At 47.2% G+C, this 23,872-nt stretch overlaps 1 protein-coding gene across 1 annotated transcript in view; it reads left to right on the plus strand.

Moving 5' to 3' along the window:
• The window catches only part of LOC110499821 (exocyst complex component 4), a 237,494-nt gene that overhangs the window by 161,921 nt on the left and 51,701 nt on the right, over positions 1-23,872 (plus strand). The window contains exons 12-14 of the mRNA XM_036957071.1: positions 4,990-5,126; positions 7,323-7,478; positions 12,883-13,061. Of these exons, the coding sequence (XP_036812966.1) occupies positions 4,990-5,126; positions 7,323-7,478; positions 12,883-13,061 (472 nt within the window). The remainder of the gene's footprint in view (positions 1-4,989; positions 5,127-7,322; positions 7,479-12,882; positions 13,062-23,872) is intronic.

Genomic DNA, 23,872 nt, shown 5'->3' on the forward strand with positions numbered 1-23,872 from the left:
GGCACAGACGGCAGTTCAACGTCTAGTTTTGATTTACATTTGGTTGAGTTGTCAACTAACGTGAATTCAATGTGAAATCAACCAAAAATATCACCATCTCATTGGATTTATGTTAAAAGTTGGGACTTTTTTCTCATCCAATCTGTTTTCCGCGTTGATTCAACGTCATCAATTATATTTTTTGGGGTTGAGATTACATTGAAACAACGTTGATTCTACCAGTTTTTGACCAGTGTGCATCATGGCAGCTTTAAGTTCCTTTCGCTATTTCACTCAGGACACTCTGATGCACTCAAGGTCCAAAAATGCTCAATATGTCCTCTATCATCACAATCAGTGAGAGGAATGAGAGAAACTGTTCCTTAGATCAGTCTCTTTATAGGAAGATGACTGGTGTACTATTATCACACTAGAGCTTCAAAGTCATCAAGAACACATCCCGCCACTTACACCGGATACCTCCCCTGCTCTCGCCTGTATTCAGGAGTGTTTACAACTCTAATAACTGCTATTATCACCTGCTCAGGCATTTCTATGGCGATACCACTGCATTAACGACGGCAGCCAATGACACGACAGTCTGAGTGCTCACTGTGCACTCTTTTCATCATTAGCTCTCAGAGATGGGGCCTTTCACACTCTGATGGAATTTATGCTGTTAAATTGCTGAATTTCTAGACCCATTTTGTGTATCGCCGGCCTCAATTAAATTTGCTTTCAGCTAGGCTCCGACACAAAATAGAACAAAAGGAAGTACAAAGTGCAAGTCAGCCATGTTTCACTGTGTGTGTGTGTGCTCTGGTTTTAATGCATTTTATAGAGGACTACTAGAGAGTGTGACTGTGAGTCTGTTGCTTAAAGCTAGAGTGTTTGTGGAAAGAGAGGGAGTTGTCAATAAAGTTGTCTCATGGGAAAAGTTTCACCAGCCCCCAGAATGCATTTCGTCTCCTCCTTGTGTAACCGTTAAATAAGATGGAGAGGTCCCACTGTTGTCAAAACCACTGTTGTCAGAATTCTCTCTCTCTTTCCCTGTCTCTCTCGCCCTTCGTCCCTCTCGCGCTCGCTCTCTCTCTCTCTCTCTCTCTCTCCTTCTCTCGCGCTCTCTCTCTCCTTCTCTCGCCCTTCGTCTCTCTCTCTCTCTCTCTCCTTCTCTCGCCCTTCGTCCCTCTCGCGCTCTCTCTCTCTCTCTCTCTCTCTCTCTCTCTCTCTCTCCTTCTCTCGCCCTTCGTCCCTCTCTCTCTCTCTCCCTCCTTCTCTCGCCCTTCGTCCCTCTCGCGCTCTCTCTCTCTCTCTCTCTCTCTCTCTCTCCTTCTCTCAATCTGCGGCCCTTGATGACTGTCTAATGATTTCTGCTGCAAAGACGAATGGCTATGTTAAATGAGCAGAATTAGACAAGGCAAGAAGAGCCAGAGCATTTGTTCCAGGAGTAATGGATCTGGGATCCATTGTTTACCATTCCTGACCTGCTGATATCCAGCCTCACTAACTCATAGTAGGAGAGAGAAAGAATAGTGGACTTAGTGTTTAAACACCAAGGAAAGAGAGAAAAAGAAAGAAAGAAAGAGAGAGGTCAAAAGGGGAAGATTTCATCGTTCATCATTCTTTTAAGTTTTTTAGCAACTGAAGGTGATTTGAAAGTGAAAGCTAACAGTTGTATGGCTGATTCATTGGAGTTGGCTTTAGTTCTTACTCAATACCAGGATGGCCATCATCTCCTTGGCTCTCACAGCGACTCCTTCCATCGTCTCTGTGATGACAAATAGAGAAAGTCCTCTTCCTGGCTCCATCACACACTCACTGGGGGTTCTGGACTGTGTGTGTACGTACTGTGTGTGTACTGTGTGTGTACTGTGTGTGAACTGTGTTTGTACTGTGTGTGTGTACTGTGTGTGTACTGTGTGTGTACTGTGTGTGTGTTCGACAGTGCACGTGCCTGTACGTCTGCTTGTGTCTAGAAGTTCCAGCCCTCCCCTGCTGAGTGAATGGGTCCCTGCTCTCCTCCGACAGGCTGGCAGGGGGCCGTGGGCAATGGGACTGGGGGGTCCCCTGGCGGAGTTTCATGACAGGGACCAGCCTTGTGGAACTCTGGGTATGGGCAGCGCTACAGATCATTACCCCCCAGCAGGGAGAGGGACCAGGGGGCCAGCCAGTAGTCCCTTTAATCAGTAACTGCCCTGTTCAGGCCACTGCTGTTCCCTGCTGACTACACGCTGCCACAGCTGGACATCTTCAACAGTGTAAGAGTTGGTACAGCCAGCTGCCACTGCTAACCAACACTGCTGCTGCTACTTACACGCTTTGAAACACTGTGCTACTTCTAAACTAGCGGTTAGCACTGCTGTGGCTAATGCTAGTGAGTTTCAATGGATCACTCCACTGTGTGCACTAGTATCAGTCTTTATTTGAATCAAACACACTTTGTCTTGGTCTGACCCGTAGAAACAACTCACACGCTAAGAAATACATTTGTATTGATAAAATACCAGATGAAATGAATGGACATTATAGAAAATAGTGAGGGAGGAAAAATAAGTTAATAATTTAAATAAGAGGAAAGATGATAGTTGTTCCTCACTGTTCACCAGTAGCCAGGGAAACGGGTGTTCTGATGACTGCACATACTGCCACTAGTATACACATCCACTCCCAATAGTATGTGTGTACAAATACAAGCATCTGTATACAAACTGTACTCTGACTCCTTAAGAGTCATGATTTTAGTGTTTCATGAACATAGTGAGTCAAAGAATGACCACTCCTAGCAGAGACTTGTAGATCACCTGGAGCCAGTGGGCTTGGCGACGTGAATGAAGCAATGGCCAGCCAATGAGATCATACAGGTCGCAGTGGTGGGTAGTATATGGGGCTTTGGTGACAAAACAGATGGCACTGTGATAGACTGCATCCAATTTGTTGAGTAAAGTGTTGGAGGCTATTTTATAGATGACATCGCCGAAGTCGAAGATCGGTAGGATGGTCAGTTTTACAAGGGTATGTTTGGCAGCATGAGTGAAGGATGCTTTGTTGCGATATAGGAAGCCAATTCTAGATTTAATTTTGGATTGGAGATGCTTAATGTGAGTCTGGAAGGAGAGTTTACAGTCTAACCAGACACCTTGGTATTTGTAGTTGTCCACGTACATTAAGTCAGAACCGTCCAGAGTAGTGATGCTGGACGGGAGGGCAGGTGCGGGCAGTGATCGGTTGAATAGCATGCATTTAGTTTCCCCTGCGTTTAAGAGCAGTAGGAGGCCACGAAGGAGAGTTGTATGGCATTGAAGCTTGTCTGGAGGTTAGTTAACACAGTGTCCAAAGAAGGGCCAGAAGTATACAGAATGGTGTCGGCTGCGTAGAGGTGGATCAGGGAATCACCAGCAGCAAGAGAGACATCATTGATGTATACAGAAAAGAGAGTCGGCCCGAGAATTGAACCCTGTGGCACCCCCATAGAGACTGACAGAGGTCCGGACAACAGGCCCTCCGATTTGACACACTGAACTCTATCAGAGAAGTAGTTGGTGAACCAGACGAGGCAATCATTTGAGAAACCAAGGCTGTTGATAAGAATGTGGTGATTGACAGAGTCGAAAGGCTTGGCCAGGTCGATGAATACGGCTGCACAGTAATGTCTCTTATCGATGGCGGTTATGATATCATTTAGGACCTTGAGCGTGGCTGAGGTGCACCCATGACCAGCTCGGAAACCAGGTTGCATAGCGGAGAAGGTGTGGTGGGATTGGAAATGGTCAGTAATCTGTTTGTTAACTTGGCTTTCGAAGACCTTAGAAAGGCAGGGTAGGATAGATATAGGTCTGTAGCAGTTTGGGTGTAGAGTGTCTCCCCTTTTGAAAAACACACAGAACAGTATCCTCACCAGCCTCACACAAACACACAGAACAGTATCCTCACCACCCTCACACAGAACAGTATCCTCACCGCCCATGTTCGACCAGCAGGTGTCCAAATATTTCTGGTCATGTAGTGTAGGTCTGTGGCAGTGGTGTCAAGTTAGGTGTGTGTGTGTGTGTATGTGTGTGTATTGAAGTGTCTGCTTCCGTCCTGCTATTTGTTACGCTACACTGGCTAACCTGTCATGACTGTAGTTTTGTCTGAGCTCACTGGGGATCTTGTCATGCGTGTAGGCATAGGTACACAGCTACACACACACACACACACACGATCTCTCTTTCTCTCTCTCTCACACACACACACACACACACACACACACATACACACACACACACTCACCTGATCTCTCTCTCACACACACACACACCTCCTGCCACTCCTCTGACATGGTGGTATATCGTTGACAATGACAAGCTCCCAACAGCATCCAGTCCCTGACAGGAGAATATAGTCATTGTATTAGATTGGTTGCCTGCTGACGGCTTTGCACATCGGACAGGAGAGACTTGACAGTCCCACTCCTCAACACTGGTGTTACACTGCTTCAGGAGACTTCATCTGCTCTCCTTCTAGTGGCTGTAAGGAGATCCTGCGTCCCAAATTGCACCATATTCCCTGTATAGTGTACTACTTTTGTCCAAAGCCCTGGGACCTGGTCAAAAGTAGTGCACTATATAGAGAATAGGGTGTCATTTGGGACTCAGTGATATGTTTCGTGGTTAAGGGAGGACAAGGGAGTGGCTGAATTACAAGGATCACTGGGCTCAGAGCTGAGGCAACAGTGACAGTTTTGTGGTTGAAATGAAAAACGTTATGTGGGATGAGGTTAGGACTCTTTCACATCGTCATACCACAATATGTTTCATATTTATTTATTTATTTGATATATAATTTCAACTGCCTTCTTTTTTATAATGAGAACAAAGAACAAAACATAGTTTCACTAGTGTCTAAGTATTAACAGATGAAACATATTCTCTACCTCTCTCCATGTAAGGGGCTTGATTATTTCTGCCTGGAATGAACCATTTCATGTATCATTCTGAATGTGTTAAGCCTGTATTTGTGTGTCCTCTCCAGAGCACAGTAGTCGTGGAGAAGTCCATCCAGGACCTGATGACTCTGATGCAGGACCTGAGTGCCTACTCCAACCAGTTCCTGGAGATGGTCTGTGACAAGCTGAAGGAGTACAAGGAGGTCTGCAACACCTCGTACAGGTAAGAGTTAGACTGACTCAGGACCAGCTGAACGAGAACAAGGAGGTCTGCAACACCTCGTACAGGTAAGAGTTAGACTGACTCAGGACCAGCTGAACGAGAACAAGGAGGTCTGCAACACCTCGTACAGGTAAGAGTTAGACTGACTCAGGACCAGCTGAACGAGAACAAGAAGGTCTGCAACACCTCGTACAGGTAAGAGTTAGACTGACTCAGGACCAGCTGAACGAGAACAAGGAGGTCTGCAACACCTCGTACAGGTAAGAGTTAGACTGACTCAGGACCAGCTGAAGGAGAACAAGGAGGTCTGCAACACCTCGTACAGGTAAGAGTTAGACTGACTCAGGACCAGCTGAACGAGAACAAGGAGGTCTGCAACACCTCGTACAGGTAAGAGTTAGACTGACTCAGGACCAGCTGAAGGAGTACAAGGAGGTCTGCAACACCTCGTACAGGTAAGAGTTAGACTGACTCAGGACCAGCTGAACGAGAACAAGGAGGTCTGCAACACCTCGTACAGGTAAGAGTTAGACTAACTCAGGACCAGCTGAAGGAGAACAAGGAGGTCTGCAACACCTCGTACAGGTAAGAGTTAGACTGACTCAGGACCAGCTGAAGGAGTACAAGGAGGTCTGCAACACCTCGTACAGGTAAGAGTTAGACTGACTCAGGACCAGCTGAAGGAGTACAAGGAGGTCTGCAACACCTCGTACAGGTAAGAGTTAGACTGACTCAAGACCAGCTGAAGGAGTACATGGAGGTCTTGTACTGAGGAAAGTGGTTCCTCTCTTCCTTGCTAGAAGGTATAGAAACACAATGTCATTTCACTCAATTTGTTCTGCTTGAGGGTATATTGTGCTTCAGCAGTGCTCTCTCTCTCTGACACACGCTCACACCTCTGCTGTGCTTGTCTTCATCTGGCTGAACCCCAGAGAGATTTAGGCTGACCTCTGTACAGATGGAGACCCAGCGCTCTGCCTCCCCTCCTCTACCCCTCCATCCTCTAGCCCTCCATCCTCTACCCCTCCATCCTCTACCCCTCCATCCTCTACCCCTCCATCCTTTACCCCTCCACCCCTCTACCTTTCCTCTACCCCTCCATCCTCTACCCCTCCATTCTCTACCCCTCCATCCTCTACCCCTCCATTCTCTACCCCTCCATCCTCTACCCCTCCACCCTCTACCTTTCCTCTACCTCTCCTCTACCCCTCCATCCTCTACCCCTCCATCCTCTACCCCTCCATTCTCTACCCCTCCATCCTCTACCCCTCCATTCTCTACCCCTCCATTCTCTACCCCTCCATCCTCTACCTCTCCTCTACCCCTCCACCCCTCTACCTTTCCTCTACCCCTCCATCCTCTACCTCTCCTCTACCCCTCCATCCTCCACCCCTCCACCCCTCTACCTTTCCTCTACCCCTCTGTCCTCTACCCCTCTGTCCTCTACCCCTCTGTCCTCTACCCCTCCATCCTCTACCCCTCCATCCTCTACCTCTCCTCTACCCCATCATCCTCTACCCCTCCATCCTCTACCTCTCCTCTACCCCTCCGTCCTCTACCCCTCCATCCTCTACCTCTCCATCCTCTACCTCTCCTCTACCCCTCCATCCTCTACCCCTCCACCCTCTACCTCTCCCCTACCCCTCCATCCTCTACCTCTCCTCTACCCCTCCATCCTCTACCTCTCCTCTACCCCTCCATCCTCTACCTCTCCTCTACCCCTCCATCCTCTACCTCTCCTCTACCCCTCCATCCTCTACCTCTCATCCTCTACCTCTCCTCTACCCCTCCATCCTCTACCTCTCCTCTACCCCTCCATCCTCTACCTCTCCTCTACCCCTCCATCCTCTACCTCTCCTCTACCCCTCCATCCTCTACCTCTCCTCTACCCCTCCATCCTCTACCTCTCCTCTACCCCTCCATCCTCTACCCCTCCATCCTCTACCTCTCCATCCTCTACCTCTCCTCTACCCCTCTACCTCTCCTCTCACCTGACCAGGTGTTACTCCCTCTATGGGTGTGTAAACACTGTGCCTCAGCTGCCTGCTGTGTGTCTATGGGTGGTTCTGTGGACTCAAGCACTGATCCAGCTAAGCAGTTATCCTCATGCAGGCAATCTGTCCTCATCCACCCTCATGCTATGCTGTCTGTCTGTACTGTACAGTTCATGATCTCTCTCTGTCCTGTGTGTCCCAGGGGCATAGTCCAGTGTGAGGAGAAGCTGACCATCAGTGCGTCGTGGTCTAAGGACGAGGACATCAGCCGACTGCTCCAGTCTCTCCCCAACTGGGCTAACATGGCCCAGCCCAGACAGCTCCGACAGAAGAGAGAGGATGAGGAGGACTTTACCAGGTCACACAGAACAGTATCCTCACCACCCTCACACAGAACAGTATCCTCACCACCCTCACACAAACACACAGAACGGTATCCTTACCACCCCTCCACCCTAACACAAACACACAGAACAGTATCCTCACCACCCTCACACAAACACACAGAACAGTATCCTCACCACCCTCACACAAACACACAGAACAGTATCCTCACCACCCTAACACAAACACACAGAACAGTATCCTCACCACCCTCACACAAACACACAGAACACTATCCTCACCACCCAAACACAAACACAAGGAACAGTATCCTCACCACCCAAACACAAACACAAGGAACAGTATCCTCACCACCCTCACACAAACACACAGAACGGTATCCTTACCACCCCTCCACCCTAACACAAACACACAGAACAGTATCCTCACCACCCTCACACAAACACACAGAACGGTATCCTTACCACCCCTCCACCCTAACACAAACACACAGAACAATATCCTCACCACCCTCACACAAACACACAGAACAGTATCCTCACCACCCTCACACAAACACACAGAACACTATCCTCACCACCCAAACACAAACACAAGGAACACTATCCTCACCACCCAAACACAAACACAAGGAACAGTATCCTCACCACCCAAACACAAACACACAGAACAGTATCCTCACCACCCTCATACAAACACACAGAACAGTATCCTCACCACCCAAACACAAACACACAGAACAGTATCCTCACCACCCTCACACAAACACACAGAACGGTATCCTTACCACCCCTCCACCCTAACACAAACACACAGAACAATATCCTCACCACCCTCACACAAACACACAGAACACTATCCTCACCACCCAAACACAAACACACAGAACAGTATCCTCACCACCCTCACACAAACACACAGAACAGTATCCTCACCACCCTAACACAAACACACAGAACAATATCCTCACCACCCTCACACAAACACACAGAACACTATCCTCACCACCCAAACACAAACACACAGAACAGTATCCTCACCACCCTCACACAAACACACAGAACAGTATCCTCACCACCCCTCCACCCTAACTCAAACACACAGAACAATATCCTCACCACCATAACACAAACACACAGAACAGTATCCTCACCACCCTAACACAAACACACAGAACAGTATCCTCACCACCCTCGCACAAACACACAGAACAGTATCCTCACCACCCTCACACAAACACACAGAACAGTATCCTCACCACCCTCACACAAACACACAGAACGGTATCCTTACCATTCCGCCACCCTAACACAAACACACAGAACAATATCCTCACCACCCTCACACAAACACACAGAACAGTATCCTCACCACCCTAACACAAACACACAGAACAGTATCCTCACCACCCTAACACAAACACACAGAACAATATCCTCACCACCCTCACACAAACACACAGAACAGTATCCTCACCACCCTAACACAAACACACAGAACAGTATCCTCACCACCCTCACACAAACACACAGAACGGTATCCTTACCATTCCGCCACCCTAACACAAACACACAGAACAATATCCTCACCACCCTCACACAAACACACAGAACAGTATCCTCACCACCCTAACACAAACACACAGAACAGTATTCTCACCACCCTAACACAAACACACAGAACAGTATCCTCACCACCCTCACACAAACACACAGAACAGTATCCTCACCACCCTCACACAAACACACAGAACAGTATCCTCACCACCACTCCACCCTAACACAAACACACAGAACAATATCCTCACCACCCTAACACAAACACACAGAACAGTATCCTCACCACCCTCACACAAACACACAGAACAGTATCCTCACCACCCAAACACACAGAACAGTATTCTCACCACCCCTCCACCCTCACACAAACACACAGAACGGTATCCTCACCACCCTCACACAAACACACAGAACAGTATCCTCACCACCCAAACACAAACACACAGAACAGTATCCTCACCACCCTCACACAAACACACAGAACGGTATCCTCACCACCCCTCCACCCTAACACAAACACACAGAACAGTATCCTCACCACCCTAACACAAACACACAGAACAATATCCTCACCACCCTCACACAAACACACATAACCGTATCCTCTCCGCCCCCCCCCCCACCCTAACATAAACACACAGAACAGTATCCTCACCACCCTCACACAAACACACAGAACGGTATCCTCACCACCCCTCCACTCTAACACAAACACACAGAACAGTATCCTCACCACCCTAACACAAACACACAGAACAATATCCTCACCACCCTCACACAAACACACATAACAGTATCCTCACCACCCCTCCACCCTAACATAAACACACAGAACAGTATCCGCACCACCCTAACACAAACACACAGAACAGTATCCTCGCCACCCTAACACAAACACACAGAACAATATCCTCACCACCCCCCCACCCTAACATAAACACACAGAACAGTATCCTCACCACCCTCACACAAACACACAGAACAGTATCCTCACTGCCCCCCCACCCTAACATAAACACACAGAACAGTATCCGCACCACCCTAACACAAACACACAGAACAGTATCCGCACCACCCTAACACAAACACACAGAACAGTATCCTCACCGCCCCCCCCCCCCACCCTAACATAAACACACAGAACAGTATCCTCACTGCCCCCCCACCCTAACATAAACACACAGAACAGTATCCTCACCACCCTAACATAAACACACAGAACAGTATCCTCACCGCCCTAACATAAACACACAGAACAGTATCCTCACCGCCCCCCCCCCCCCCCCCCCCCCCCCACCCTAACACAAACACACAGAACAGTATCCTCACCACCTTAACATAAACACACAGAACGGTATCCTCACCGCCCCCACACCCTAACATAAACACACAGAACAGTATCCTCACCACCCTAACATAAACACACAGAACAGTATCCTCACCACCCTAACATAAACACACAGAACAGTATCCCCACCACCCTAGCATAAACACACAGAACAGTATCCTCACCGCCCCCCCCCCCCCTAACATAAACACACAGAACAGTATCCTCACTCCCTCCAGCCCTTCATCAACATGCTGTGGTTGAACAAGACAGACATGTACAGGAAGTAGTGATTGCTCCATAAGGATGTAACATTATTTATCTGAAGGAAGGAGGGATCCAAATAATTTGGGAGGAGAAGATGGGTCATTCTTATTGACAGAGCTTTCAATGTGTGCTCTCTTCAGGAAGGATGCTCATTGGCCTGGAATTGTAAATAAATCAATGAATGGGTGATGGATTTAAATGCAAGGAGAATCTTTTAGACTTTTTTAATTTGAGTCACAACCACAGACATTTTCAACATTCTTTGGAGGGATTAGAGGCTCCACGTCTGGCAACCCAGCGCTCCTTTTGATCACGCTCCAATAATAAGGGCCCTGCTTGGAACAAGTCATTCCGTTCTTCCTGATCTCTTTCATTCTCTGTTTTCTCTCTCTCTCGCTCTCTGTCATTCTCTGTTTTCTCTCGCTCTCTTTCATTCTGTTTTCTCTCTCACTCTTTCATTCTCTGTTTTCTCTCTCGCTCTCTTTCTCCCTCTCTCTCCCTCTCTCTCCCTCTCTCCCTCTCTCTCTCTCTCTCACTCTCTCTCTTTCTCTTTTTCTCTTTCGAGTTTTGATATTGAAGTGAATTCACCAAGGCTGCTGGTCAGTAGTCACGCAAAAAAATGAGGATATTCTTTGCTGTCTTCTCCTCAAGGCTGTGTTCTTGTCATGTGCCTGCTAACATGTGTGAAGTCTGAAACGTCGCATTGCCTTAAAATATAGCTCTCTCTCGCTCTTTCTTTCTTTCTCTCACACACACACACACACACACACACACACACACACACACGCATGCATGCACTCTCAGTTTAGTCTTTTTCTCTCTCTCCCTCCTCTTTCTACCCACCTAGCCTTTACTATGACGTCTCTCTCCCCTTCCCTCTCTATCTGCTCCTGCTCCAGTTACTAGCTAGCCATTGGGCCTGTGGTGACTGAACTAAGTTAGTCAGTCAGTCCTAAATCACAGTGAAGGTCATTACTGGAAGCCCAAGGCCTCATTGAGATGCATGCTGGAGTTGATGTGACTGGTCTGTCTGTCCGTCCAGGGTACAGCTCCACACGGTGCCAGCCATCCTCTGTGCAGGGGACCGTGGGATTGTTATTATAGTCCCCTCCCCCCTAATCCTCCTCACCCCCCAATAAATGTCCTTCTCCTTTTCACTATCCTCCTGCCTTCCACTACTGTCCTCTCCTTGATTCTAGGGAATCCTTATCTGGAGCTGTTGACAGGTTTTAAGCCGCTACTCTTAATGCACGACCCATATCCAGAAGAGAAACCCTTCTCTCTCTACCCTGGTCCCAGAGCTTCTCATCTCCTATATCCAGAAGAGAAACCCTTATCTCTCTACCCTGGTCCCAGAGCTCCCCATCTCCTATATCCAGAAGATAAACCCTTCTCTCTCTACCCTGGTCCCAGAGCTTCCCATCTCCTATATCCAGAAGAGAAACCCTTCTCTCTCTACCCTGGTCCCAGAGCTTCCCATCTCCTATATCCAGAAGAGAAACCCTCTCTCTCTACCCTGGTCCCAGATCTTCCCATCTCCTATATCCAGAAGAGAAACCCATCTCTCTCTACCCTGGTCCCAGAGCTTCCCATCTCCAGTTGTCATTATGAAGCCAAACAATGACCAACAGATTTGGAAAGACGGTACAAACAGATCTGGGACCAGGCTAACCCTTGTTTGAAGATCAGGCAGTTAGTTCAAACAGATCTGGGACCAGGCTAACCCTTGTTTGAAGATCAGACCGTTAGTTCAAACAGATCTGGGACCAGGCTAACCCTTGTTTGAATATCAGACGGTTAGTTCTAACTACTCTCATGACCATTTTAGAACCTGTCTAGAACAGTCACATTGACTGATTTTGTCTAATACAACTTTTTTTGTTTCCTCTCTCCTCCTCCATTTCCTCTCTCCTCCTCCATTTCCTCTCTCCTCCTCCATTTCCTCTCTCCTCCTCCATTTCCTCTCTCCTCCTCCATTTCCTCTCTCCTCCATTTCCTCTCTCCTCCTCCATCTCCTCCTCCATCTCCTCCTCCATCTCCTCCTCCATCTCCTCCTCCATCTCCTCTCTCCTCCTCCATTTCCTCTCTCCTCCTCCATTTCCTCTCTCCTCCTCCATTTCCTCTCTCCTCCTCCATTTCCTCTCTCCTCCTCCATCTCCTCTCTCCTCCTCTATCTCCTCTCTCCTCCTCCATCTCCTCTCTCCTCCTCCATCTCCTCTCTCCTCCTCCATTTCCTCTCTCCTCCTCCATTCCCACCGATCCAGGGCGGCGTTTGCCAAGGAGTCAGAGGTGCTGACGGGTAACCTGGGTGACAAGCTGATCCCGCAGAACGAGATCCTGCGTGACGTGAGCGACCTGAAGGCCCTTGCCAACCTGCAGGAGAGCATGGAGTGGCTGGCCTCCAGACTCAAAGGCTTCTTCATCAACCTGCCCCACGCTGCCAGTGAGTATACACGCACACGCGCAGAGGCAGGCATACATACATACACACCTTATGGCTTCCATTCATGCAGGGTTGGTGGGGTGTGTGTGTGTGTGTGTGTGGACTGAAGGGCTGCTTGTTCAACACCTGTCCCACACAGCCAATGAATGAACAGTATACAACACAAGGAGGTTCCATAATGCTAACATGGACTGTGTAACGTTTTGTTCTAGATACTGCCACTAGTATACACATCCACTCCCAATGCTATGTATATGTACACACACTGTAGTCTGACACCTTAACAGTCATGATTAGTAGCAGTAGTTATTTATTCTCTGTCACACACACACACACACACACACACACACACACACACACACACACACACACACACACACACACACACACACACACACACGCACACACATACACAGCAGTAATTTTCCTCTCTGTCATTAAGAGTTTGTCTGAGTGAATTACCACCGTCTAATTAGAGCCAGGTAGGAGGGCCTCCAGAAACAAACACCACTTTATACACACTCTAATTAGCCCTGGAAGTGTGTGGTTTGTTTCAGAACTGTCAAAGACCTTTTACTCACTGTCTTTACATTTATCAGTGAAAATGTGTGTGTGTTCCATTGTCATCAGCAGGCTGAATATGTTTCTGATCTTGTAGTCCAACTCTTATGGTGGTGTGCCCATACAGATAGAATATCATTCTAATTGTGCCATCCTTCAATATGTAATCACAACCTTGATGGTGAGGCTCAGACCACACCCAGAAGGGTTCAGAACACACACACACACACACACACACACACACACACACACACACACACACACACTTGTAGAAAGGACACAGCCCATCTTAAACTCAGTGTTGTGATCACCTGTTCCAGAGCATGAAAGTCACAGTTCTTCCTCTGTTGCATCCCATGTCACCTCCTTCATTTTACACCTATAAAAGTTCCTATTTCCTCTGTGAACTTCCCCTTTCTGGACGACTTAAATGAGGGATTTTCTTTCTATTGTTTTTTTGGGGGGGGTGGAAGAGGAGACAGTCGGAGCGCTGTTCCTTCCTCCTCGGCAGCTCAGATAAGAATTCAATAAGAGAACGGGCGGCGAACATGGCATAATTATCATTAATTCTGCCGAGTGGCATTAATGGAGTGTGTTTTATCATGGGGGGACAGCCACAGTATTGTTCATTATTTAGTGTTTGCCTTGGTTGATGGGGCTCGGCGCGACACGGCGGAGGGGGAGAAAAACCTCCCTTCTTATCTCTCCGTTTCCCCCTTCTTCCCTAAATTGGATTTCATATTACAGAGGTAGTCAGGTATGGACAAGTCATTTTCTTTCTCTTGTCTTCCTCGACTCGTACACGTTTTCTTCTCTCTCTCCGCGGCGTGATGGCCGTGCTAGATGAAGGAGTCTTTCAGTCGGGCCGGCTGTCCTCTGGAGTGTGGCGAGGTCCTGTAGCACCCATATTCCTCCACGGTAGGGGAACGAATGAACGACCTTGAGACAGACAGGACCAGAGTCATAGAGTTTAGTCATTGAGGTTTCTACCAAAAGCATTAGGATGCATAGTGTTTCCATGAAACCACATCACCTGATTGATTTAATGTATTGGATAATTAACCATCAACATTACATATATTAAACACCAAGCTTATTTCCGTTGTTGTCCTCCTCATTCTCTGATGGTGCTGTTTCAGGCAGGAAGTGTGGGACTGCGGTGTCATTGTCCTTCCTGTGTGTTTCAGTTGGAGCGTTGTTTAAGAGAGGAGGGCAGAGCACTATGGAGTGATATTAGTGCCAACAGATGTATTCTGAATGAAATCATATTAAGACCCAGTAACAGGGGACCGGCGTAAGCGGAGTCAATGTGTGATCTGTGAACCTTCATATACAGCTGGTACAGTACGCTGATGCTCTGCTATACTGGCTACATTATAGCCGACTGTTAATCTATAAGCCAAGTTATTTACAGAACCCACAACGGCCCCCCCAAAGGAATGGTGCTACGGTCTAAGGCACTGCATCTCAGTGCTAGAGGCGTCACTACAGACCCCGGTTCGATTCCTTCGATTCCAGGCTGTATCACAACCGACCGTGATTGGGAGTCAGATAGGGTGGCGCACAATTGGCCCAGTGTTGTCTGGGTTTGGCCGGGGTAGGCCATCATTGTAAATAACCATTTGTTCTTAACTGACTTGCCTAGTTAAATAAAGGTCAAATAAATAATGTAAAAGGACAATGCTAGGATAATGCCCAGCCTCGTATGCAGGAGGTAGATCGACCCAGAGAAATCAGTCTAAGATGGACATTTCCTATAATCACCTCCCAATGTGTGTGGCTGGGCTGCATCTGTAAATCAAACATGCACACACGGACTGACGGACGGACGGGGACGGACGGACGGACGGATAAGGCAGGGAGAAGATTAGCATGATAAATACACACTGTCTCTGTCAAGACGCTGCTGAATCTTAATTTAATCTTAATTTGATTAAACAATCATGTGTGCATGGTGTGTGTGGGGTGTGTGTGTTTGATATGACAGAGAGACAGCGGTCATCCAGTGTGTGTGTGTACTCCAATGGTGATTGGCCGTGAGGGTGGCAGGAGCGAGGGTCTTATCGCCCATCTGAGCGCCGCTCTGGACGCCTAATCCTCTCAGACAATATTTACCTGAGGTGACACACATACAACACACACCACACACAATGCACACACACACACAACACACACCCACTGAGGGCACCTGCCAATGTGATGGCCGCTTTCTGCTAGGAACAGCTGTGTGTGTATGTTTCTAAAAACTGGATCTGTGGGCATGTCTGTCTAGCTATCTGTCTGTTTGTCTGTCTAGCTATCTGTCTGTTTGTCTGTCTAGCTATCTGTCTGTTTGTCTGTCTAGCTATCTGTCTGTTTGTCTGTCTAGCTATCTGTCTGTTTGTCTGTCTAGCTATCTGTCTGTTTGTCTGTCTAGCTATCTGTCTGTTTGTCTGTCTAGCTATCTGTCTGTTTGTCTGTCGAGCTATCTGTCTGTTTGTCTAGCTATCTGTCTGTTTGTCTGTCTAGCTATCTGTCTGTTTGTCTGTCGAGCTATCTGTCTGTTTGTCTAGCTATCTGTCTGTTTGTCTGTCTAGCTATCTGTCTGTTTGTTTGTCTAGCTATCTGTCTGTTTGTCTGTCTAGCTATCTGTCTGTTTGTCTGTCGAGCTATCTGTCTGTTTGTCTGTCTAGCTATCTGTCTGTTTGTCTGTCGAGCTATCTGTCTGTTTGTCTAGCTATCTGTCTGTTTGTCTGTCTAGCTATCTGTCTGTTTGTCTGTCGAGCTATCTGTCTGTTTGTCTGTCTAGCTATCTGTCTGTTTGTCTGTCTAGCTATCTGTCTGTTTGTCTGTCTAGCTATCTGTCTGTTTGTCTGTCGAGCTATCTGTCTGTTTGTCTAGCTATCTGTCTGTTTGTCTGTCTAGCTATCTGTCTGTTTGTCTGTCGAGCTATCTGTCTGTTTGTCTAGCTATCTGTCTGTTTGTCTGTCTAGCTATCTGTCTGTTTGTTTGTCTAGCTATCTGTCTGTTTGTCTGTCTAGCTATCTGTCTGTCTGTTTGTCTAGCTATCTGTCTGTTTGTCTAGCTATCTGTCTGTTTGTCTGTCTAGCTATCTGTCTGTTTGTCTGTCTAGCTATCTGTCTGTATGTCTGTCGAGCTATCTGTCTGTTTGTCTGTCTAGCTATCTGTCTGTTTGTCTGTCTAGCTATCTGTCTGTTTGTCTGTCTAGCTGTCTGTCTGTTTGTCTGTCTAGCTATCTGTCTGTTTGTCTGTCTAGCTATCTGTCTGTTTGTCTGTCTAGCTATCTGTCTGTTTGTCTGTCTAGCTATCTGTCTGTTTGTCTGTCGAGCTATCTGTCTGTTTGTCTAGCTATCTGTCTGTTTGTCTGTCTAGCTATCTGTCTGTTTGTCTGTCGAGCTATCTGTCTGTTTGTCTAGCTATCTGTCTGTTTGTCTGTCTAGCTATCTGTCTGTTTGTTTGTCTAGCTATCTGTCTGTTTGTCTGTCTAGCTATCTGTCTGTTTGTCTGTCTAGCTATCTGTCTGTTTGTCTAGCTATCTGTCTGTTTGTCTGTCTAGCTATCTGTCTGTTTGTCTGTCTAGCTATCTGTCTGTTTGTCTGTCTAGCTATCTGTCTGTTTGTCTGTCTAGCTATCTGTCTGTTTGTATGTCTAGCTATCTGTCTGTTTGTCTGTCTAGCTATCTGTCTGTTTGTCTGTCTAGCTATCTGTCTGTTTGTCTGTCTAGCTATCTGTCTGTTTGTCTGTCTAGCTATCTGTCTGTTTGTCTGTCTAGCTATCTGTCTGTTTGTCTGTCTAGCTATCTGTCTGTTTGTCTGTCTAGCTATCTGTCTGTTTGTCTGTCTAGCTATCTGTCTGTTTGTCTGTCTAGCTATCTGTCTGTTTGTCTGTCTAGCTATCTGTCTGTTTGTCTGTCTAGCTATCTGTCTGTTTGTCTGTCTAGCTATCTGTCTGTTTGTCTGTCTAGCTATCTGTCTGTTTGTCTGTCTAGCTATCTGTCTGTTTGTCTGTCTAGCTATCTGTCTGTTTGTCTGTCTAGCTATCTGTCTGTTTGTCTGTCTAGCTATCTGTCTGTTTGTCTGTCTAGCTATCTGTCTGTTTGTCTGTCGAGCTATCTGTCTGGCTGTCATGTCGGTCTGTCTGTATGTCTGTCTGTCTAGCTATCTGTCTGTCTAGCTATCTGTCTGTCTGTCTGTCTGTCTGTCTGTCTGTCTGTCTGTCTAGCTATCTGTCTGTCTAGCTATCTGTCTGTCTGTCTGTCTGTCTGTCTAGCTATCTGTCTGTTTGTCTGTCGAGCTATCTGTCTGGCTGTCATGTCGGTCTGTCTGTATGTCTGTCTGTCTAGCTATCTGTCTGTCTAGCTATCTGTCTGTCTGTCTGTCTGTCTGTCTGTCTGTCTAGCTATCTGTCTGTCTGTCTGTCTAGCTATCTGTCTGTCTGTCTAGCTGTCTGTCTGTCTGTCTGTCTAGCTATCTGTCTGTCTAGCTATCTGTCTGTCTAGCTATCTGTCTGTCTAGCTATCTGTCTGTCTAGCTATCTGTCTGTCTGTCTGTCTGTCTGTCTATCTGTCTAGCTGTCTGTCTGTCTGTCTAGCTATCTGTCTAGCTGTCTGTCTGTCTGTCTAGCTATCTGTCTGTCTGTCTGTCTGTCTGTCTGTCTAGCTATCTGTCTGTCTAGCTATCTGTCTGTCTAGCTATCTGTCTGTCTAGCTATCTGTCTAGCTATCTGTCTGTCTGTCTGTCTAGCTATCTGTCTGTCTGTCTGTCTAGCTATCTGTCTGTCTGTCTAGCTATCTGTCTAGCTGTCTGTCTAGCTGTCTGTCTGTCTGTCTAGCTGTCTGTCTGGCTATCTGTCTGTATGTCTGTCTGTCTAGCTATCTGTCTGTCTGTCTGTCTAGCTATCTGTCTGTCTGTCTGTCTGTCTAGCTATCTGTCTGTCTGTCTGTCTGTCTAGCTATCTGTCTGTCTGTCTGTCTAGCTATCTGTCTGTCTGTCTGTCTAGCTATCTGTCTGTCTGTCTGTCTAGCTATCTGTCTGTCTGTCTAGCTATCTGTCTATCTGTCTGTCTGTCTGTCTGTCTAGCTATCTGTCTGTCTAGCTATCTGTCTGTCTAGCTATCTGTCTGTCTAGCTATCTGTCTGTCTGTCTAGCTATCTGTCTGTCTGTCTAGCTATCTGTCTGTCTGTCTGTCTGTCTAGCTATCTGTCTGTCTGTCTAGCTATCTGTCTGTCTGTCTAGCTATCTGTCTGTCTGTCTAGCTATCTGTCTGTCTGTCTGTCTAGCTATCTGTCTAGCTATCTGTCTGTCTAGCTATCTGTATGTCTAGCTATCTGTATGTCTAGCTATCTGCCTGTCTAGCTATCTGTCTAGCTATCTGTCTGTCTAGCTATCTGTCTGTCTAGCTATCTGTCTGTCTAGCTATCTGTCTGTCTAGCTATCTGTCTGTCTAGCTATCTGTCTGTCTAGCTATCTGTCTGTCTAGCTATCTGTCTGTCTAGCTATCTGTCTGTCTAGCTATCTGTCTGTCTAGCTATCTGTCTGTCTAGCTATCTGTCTGTCTAGCTATCTGTCTGTCTAGCTATCTGTCTATCTAGCTATCTGTCTGTCTAGCTATCTGTCTGTCTAGCTATCTGTCTGTCTAGCTATCTGTCTGTCTAGCTATCTGTCTGTCTAGCTATCTGTCTGTCTAGCTATCTGTCTGTCTAGCTATCTGTCTGTCTGTCTAGCTATCTGTCTGTCTGTCTGTCTGTCTAGCTATCTGTCTGTCTGTCTAGCTATCTGTCTGTCTAGCTATCTGTCTGTCTAGTTATCTGTCTGTCTAGCTATCTGTCTGTCTAGCTATCTGTCTGTCTAGCTATCTGTATGTCTGTCTAGCTATCTGTCTGTCTGTCTGTCGAGCTATCTGTCTAGCTATCTGTCTGTCTAGCTATCTGTCTGTCTAGCTATCTGTCTGTCTAGCTATCTGTCTGTCTAGCTATCTGTCTGTCTAGCTATCTGTCTGTCTGTCTAGCTATCTGTCTGTCTGTCTAGCAATCTGTCTATCTGTCTGTCTAGCTATCTGTCTAGCTATCTGTCTGTCTAGCTATCTGTCTGTCTAGCTATCTGTCTGTCTAGCTATCTGTCTGTCTAGCTATCTGTCTGTCTAGCTATCTGTCTGTCTAGCTATCTGTCTGTCTAGCTATCTGTCTGTCTAGCTATCTGTCTGTCTAGCTATCTGTCTGTCTGTCTGTCTAGCTATCTGTCTGTCTGTCTAGCTATCTGTCTGTCTGTCTAGCTATCTGTCTGTCTAGCTATCTGTCTGTCTAGCTGTCTGTCTAGCTATCTGTCTGTCTAGCTATCTGTCTGTCTGTCTAGCTATCTGTCTGTCTGTCTGTCGAGCTACCGGAGGGAGTACCCTACTCCCTACATCAGGGGTAGATAGTACCCTACTCCCTACATCAGGGGTAGATAGTACCCTACTCCCTACATCAGGGGTAGATAGTACCCTACTCCCTACATCAGGGTTAGATAGTACCTTACTCCCTACATCAGGGGTAGATAGTACCCTACTCCCTACATCAGGGGTAGATAGTACCCTACTCCCTACATCAGGGGTAGATAGTACCCTACTCCCTATATCAGGGGTAGATAGCACCCTACTCCCTACATCAGGGGTAGATAGTACCTTACTCCCTACATCAGGGGTAGATAGTACCCTACTCCCTACATCAGGGGTAGATAGTACCCTACTCCCTACATCAGGGGTAGATAGTACCCTACTCCCTACATCAGGGGTAGATAGTACCCTACTCCCTACATCAGGGGTAGATAGTACCCTACTCCCTACATCAGGGGTAGATAGTACCCTACTCCCTACATCAGGGGTAGATAGTACCCTACTCCCTACATCAGGGTTAGATAGTACCTTACTCCCTACATCAGGGGTAGATAGTACCCTACTCCCTACATCAGGGGTAGATAGTACCCTACTCCCTACATCAGGGGTAGATAGTACCCTACTCCCTATATCAGGGGTAGATAGCACCCTACTCCCTACATCAGGGGTAGATAGTACCTTACTCCCTACATCAGGGGTAGATAGTACCCTACTCCCTACATCAGGCGTAGATAGTACCCTACTCCCTACATCAGGGGTAGATAGTACCCTACTCCCTACATCAGGGGTAGATAGTACCCTACTCCCTACATCAGGGGTAGATAGTACCCTACTCCCTACATCAGGGGTAGATAGTACCTTACTCCCTACATCAGGGGTAGATAGTACCTTACTCCCTACATCAGGGGAAGTCAACTCTGGTCCTGGAGAACTGCAGACAGTTCATGTTCTTGATTTAACCGGCCTGGAAGAGCAGGTGTGTATAATTTAGGCAATCACTGAACCGATCAATTATCTCAGTTGGTCAGGTATGAAGCCTTGTTGGAACATCCTGCTGTAGCTGTGACACTCCAGGAACAGGGTTGGCTACCCCGGCACCACATAGTGGGCTACTCTTGACCTGATCCCTATGGGCCCTGGTCAAAAGGAGTGCACTGTATAGGGAATGGGGTGCCGTTTAGGACACATCTAACTGTAGCTGTGCTGTGCTCCGCTGCTCTACTCTCTGTAATGAGGTACTATAGAACCATGCTGTCCTGGGGGAGAGGTGTTCTTTGACCGCATGTTCTTTTTGCAACATAGGCAGGATTTTGGAGTTAGGGGGGGATTTGCCTGTGAGGAAGAGACGGGGGGAGAGAGGATGAGGAGGGGGGATTTTTTATTTTTTAACCTTGACCTGAGCAAGTGGTGGGCTGCTCCCTCTAGCAGTAGGAAGTATTAGCATAATCAGTGTTCTACTTTCTTTCTCCAACACACAATACAAGCCTGTACATCTCTAATGGTTCCCTTGATACCTTGAATACGTTTACCTTTCTGTTTTACACATGCATGTCTAGTCTTTATCTCTCACATACTTCCAGGCTGTCTCTCAGGCATACATAAGAATAGACACATCCCATCTCTCTCCTCATTCTCTTTCCCTCTATCTATCTCTCTCTTTCTTTCTTTCTTTCTTTCTCTCTCTCTCTCTCTCTCTCTCTCTCTCTCTCTCTCTCTCTCTCTCTCTCTCTCTCTCTCTCTCTCTCTCTCTCTCTCTCTCTCTCTCTCTCTCTCTCTCTCTCTCTCTCTCTCTTCATCCCACACTCCTTCCATCCTTCTCTCTCTCTCTCCCCTCCTTCCATCCATCTCCCCACTCTTTCTCCTCTCCCCCCGCCCCCCCACCCACCTCTCTCTCTCTATCCTAGTGCAGATGTCTGTCCCGTTCCACACACAGAATAATTAACACTAGTCCCTATGCATCATTCATGACTTCACTCCACCCCTCCAGGATAGACCCTCCCTCTCTTCTTCTTCTTTCTCTTCCTCTCTGCTGGAGGTCTGGAAAGAGCAGACTGATGAGTCAATGGAAAGTTCTGCACCACATTGAACTGGTTCAGACAGGAGGCATCAACTCATAGTTGTTTCTTTCATGTTCTCTCTCTTTGTTCTCTGTTAGCTTTCCTGTCATTGACCAGCCAGAGCAATAGAGTATTTATCCTGTGTGTCTGCCTGTGTGTGTGTGCCATTGATCTGCCCCCCGTCTCTCCCTTAATGTGTGCCACCCTCATCTCCTGCAGATGGCAAGGAACAGACGCCTCCCTTAGATGGGATTGGAAAATAATTGGATAAGCACTACACACTATACAGTACACACACTACACACTCACACAAACACGCATAAACAAAAACACACATATATTTACAAAGACCCCACATACTAGGAGAGAGAGACCGGCGGAGGCAGAGAGAGAGACACGCAGAGAGAGAGACACGCAGAGAGAGAGACACGCAGAGAGAGAGGCACGCAGAGAGAGAGGCACGCAGAGAGCGAGGCACGCAGAGAGCGAGGCACGCAGAGAGCGAGGCACGCAGAGAGCGAGGCACGCAGAGAGCGAGGCACGCAGAGAGCGAGGCACGCAGAGAGAGACCCTGAATCCAAAGAGATTAGAGAGGGAAAGTTGACATAGATGGGAGGTATGGAAGGCTGTCAGTCAGAAGGAGCCCAAGTTCCTCTGTTCATGCCTCTAAATTGGTGGCCCCATGCCGTGGAGTCTTGATCGCATCATCAAAGTGTGACAGGCTGAGAGGCGTACTGTGTTCCCCTGGTGAGACCTCCTGCTGTTAGGCCTTCCTCCCCAGAGCTGCCAAAGACATTATGTGAAATGCACTGGAGGAAACACACAATGCAGTTACTTTAACACTAACACACATAGGTGTTTACACACAACACACACACACACAGGTGTTTACACACACAACACACACACACAGGCATTTACACACAACATACACAAGCCATTGCACATAAACAAGCAACAATCACAGTCTCACATCAGAATTAGATGTTGTTTGCAAAGTTCTACACCTGAAATGTGAAAATATTTGGGGTTAAGTTTAGGCATAAACTCCGGATTCTGAAGGTTAGACATGAACTCTGAATGGTTAAGGTAAGGGTTAAGGTTTGGGTTAGGCTGAAAACCAAAAATATCAACAACTACTTTCTATCGCTGGATTCAAACATGCAACCTTTGGTCTGTTTGGAACCTTTGGTCTGTTTGGAACCTTTGGTCTGTTTGGAACCTTTGGTCTGTTTGGAACCTTTGGTCTGTTTGGAACCTTTGGTCTACTTGGAACCTTTGGTCTGTTTGGAACCTTTGGTCTGTTTGGAACCTTTGGTCTGTTTGGAACCTTTGGTCTGTTTGGAACCTTTGGTTTGTTTGGAACCTTTGGTCTACTTGGAACCTTTGGTCTGTTTGGAACCTTTGGTCTGTTTGGAACCTTTGGTCTGTTTGGAACCTTTGGTCTACTTGGAACCAGAGGCAGATGCTTACCGCCATCCCCGTCCACAATACCCTAGCAAAACCAAAACCTACTTGACGGTAACGGCGCTCACTGTTGCCCCTAGTGGCTGGTCACATCATCTCTCGACATCCTGAGACATGGATGGATGTTGAATAATGACTTGTGTCATAAGTGACCTGACTGGGCGCACAGCTCGCACCCGTTGTCTGTGAACTCTTTGTTGTAGAAACAATAAAAAAAGCCCTTGTTTTGGTAAAAAATAAAATATGATGGGGCTGGAGAAATGTAACATTCTCATATTCATAGACAGAGCTACGGATGCAAGAGCTGACCATCCATGATATCAAAATGATAGTTTTACCCTATGTTATGAGGCT

The sequence above is a fragment of the Oncorhynchus mykiss genome, chromosome 21 (assembly GCF_013265735.2).
Source record: "Oncorhynchus mykiss isolate Arlee chromosome 21, USDA_OmykA_1.1, whole genome shotgun sequence".
In the NCBI taxonomy this organism is placed as follows: Eukaryota; Metazoa; Chordata; class Actinopteri; order Salmoniformes; family Salmonidae; genus Oncorhynchus; species Oncorhynchus mykiss.